At 31.4% G+C, this 1,793-nt stretch overlaps 1 protein-coding gene across 1 annotated transcript in view; it reads right to left on the bottom strand.

Annotated features, from left to right (window-relative positions):
• osbpl8 (oxysterol binding protein-like 8) overlaps positions 1 to 1,793 on the bottom strand; it is a 78,446-nt gene that overhangs the window by 16,241 nt on the left and 60,412 nt on the right. The window contains exon 16 of the mRNA XM_016539524.1: positions 583 to 681. Within this exon, the coding sequence (XP_016395010.1) occupies positions 583 to 681 (99 nt within the window). The remainder of the gene's footprint in view (positions 1 to 582; positions 682 to 1,793) is intronic.

Below are 1,793 nucleotides of genomic sequence, written 5' to 3'. Positions count from 1 at the left end.
AATATATATACAAATTAATTAAAAAAAAAATATTACAAATATTAACATATATATATATAAATTATAAAGATATATATAAAGGTATATATAAAGGTGAAAACACAATACATATATTACACATATATTACAAAATATATATACATATACTTACAATTGTATTACATATGATATAAATATTACAGTAAAACACACATCATATATACATATACACATGTATATATACAGACATATATATGGACATGACTACATGTATACATGCACATTTAAGTAGAATATTTAATTTCTACATTCGTTAATCATCTGTTAAGTGTTATATAATGCAATAATGTTTCAATTGTTATAAAAAAAAAAGTGTTACCAAACTGTCATATGCTAACTAAATGAAAACTCTAGACTGGATACTGCACACATATATCTAAACAAGGCCAAATGAGTTACTACACATGTAAACATTCCTAGATGTGTCTCTACAGAAGACAGCACAGGGGACGGGTGTTAGTCGCGAGTTATGAGGGCTGTTTTCAGATATATAGAGTCTGGGGTGTTTGTGTGTGTGTGTGTGTGTGTGTGTGAAAAACAGACCTTTGCAGTGGGCATAGGGCATGTTCATCACATAATCCTCTCCTCTGTTCAGAAACGACAGCCTGGCTTCACCGTCCAAGATGGCCGACAGAGAGTTTCCTGAGAAACACGCCAACAAACTCGCAATCAGACGCACGCGTGTGTGTGTGTTATACAAAATGACGAGATTTATCGTAGCGTATCTTCTGTCTTACCGTAAAACTTGGACTTGGCCAGGATGCTGCCGCTGAGACAAAAGCCATCCTTCCTGTTGCTGACGTAAAAGGCTGAAACCGGTGGATGATGGGATACCTGGAGGAGGACAGACACTTTATGTTGGTGTGAGGCTCGGTAGAAACTGAGTGGAATTAAAGTCGATTTTGCTGCTTCACCTGTTCTGCGATGTAGAAGGTTTTGCTGTTGGTCTTGCTGTGGATCCATAAACAGCGAAATGTTTCTCCAATAATGGGGTTGTACGGTTTCTTCAAACCCTGTCAGTGACAAAAATGATGAAAATATGACGGAAAATGACAGATTCGAGATGTCTGAAGGGCTGTTAAGTGAATGAGCCTTTACCTTTGGCTTCTTGTAGAATCCAGAAATGTACCATTTGACCACTTTCTTCATACGGTTATAAGCGTTTTCCTCCACTGCCGCTCTTATGAGTTCAACAAAACACAATTACGGTAAAGTTACTGTAATAAAATGACCTAAGATCTGATTTGATGCCTTTGTGTGTATTTTTATCAGGGTTATTATTGTTAACTATTAACTATTAACTGTTAACTATTATTGTTAACATTTCCATTTCTTAAAATAAAACAAAGTGAAAAAAAAAAATCTAAAATTACTAAAACTAAATAAATTAAAACTAATAAATCAAAATTAATAAATATTATTTAGACATTAAAAAGACAAACAACAAAATCAATAAACCTTGAACTAAAATTAATGTGAAAACATTAATAAAATCTAATTCAAAATATTACTACAAATAAATATTACAAAAAACTATAATAGTATTTCAACAATACCAAAATAACATTTGTTCTGACATTTTATTTTGCCTTTACACTGAGAACTATATGTTGACAAATTGTTTATTATTGTGAGTTAGTGAGTTTAAATTATTTTTATTATTGTTTATTATTATTATAAATGTAATTTATTTCATTTCATTTAATATTATTTAGTGTGATTTTACCATGTTTGGTCCACTTCATTTTTAATCC

The sequence above is a fragment of the Sinocyclocheilus rhinocerous genome, unplaced genomic scaffold, assembly GCF_001515625.1.
Source record: "Sinocyclocheilus rhinocerous isolate Xijiao unplaced genomic scaffold, SAMN03320098_v1.1 scaffold3263, whole genome shotgun sequence".
Lineage (NCBI taxonomy): Eukaryota > Metazoa > Chordata > Actinopteri > Cypriniformes > Cyprinidae > Sinocyclocheilus > Sinocyclocheilus rhinocerous.
Note: the sequence above shows the minus strand (reverse complement) of the source record. Positions and strands in the feature narration are given on the sequence as shown.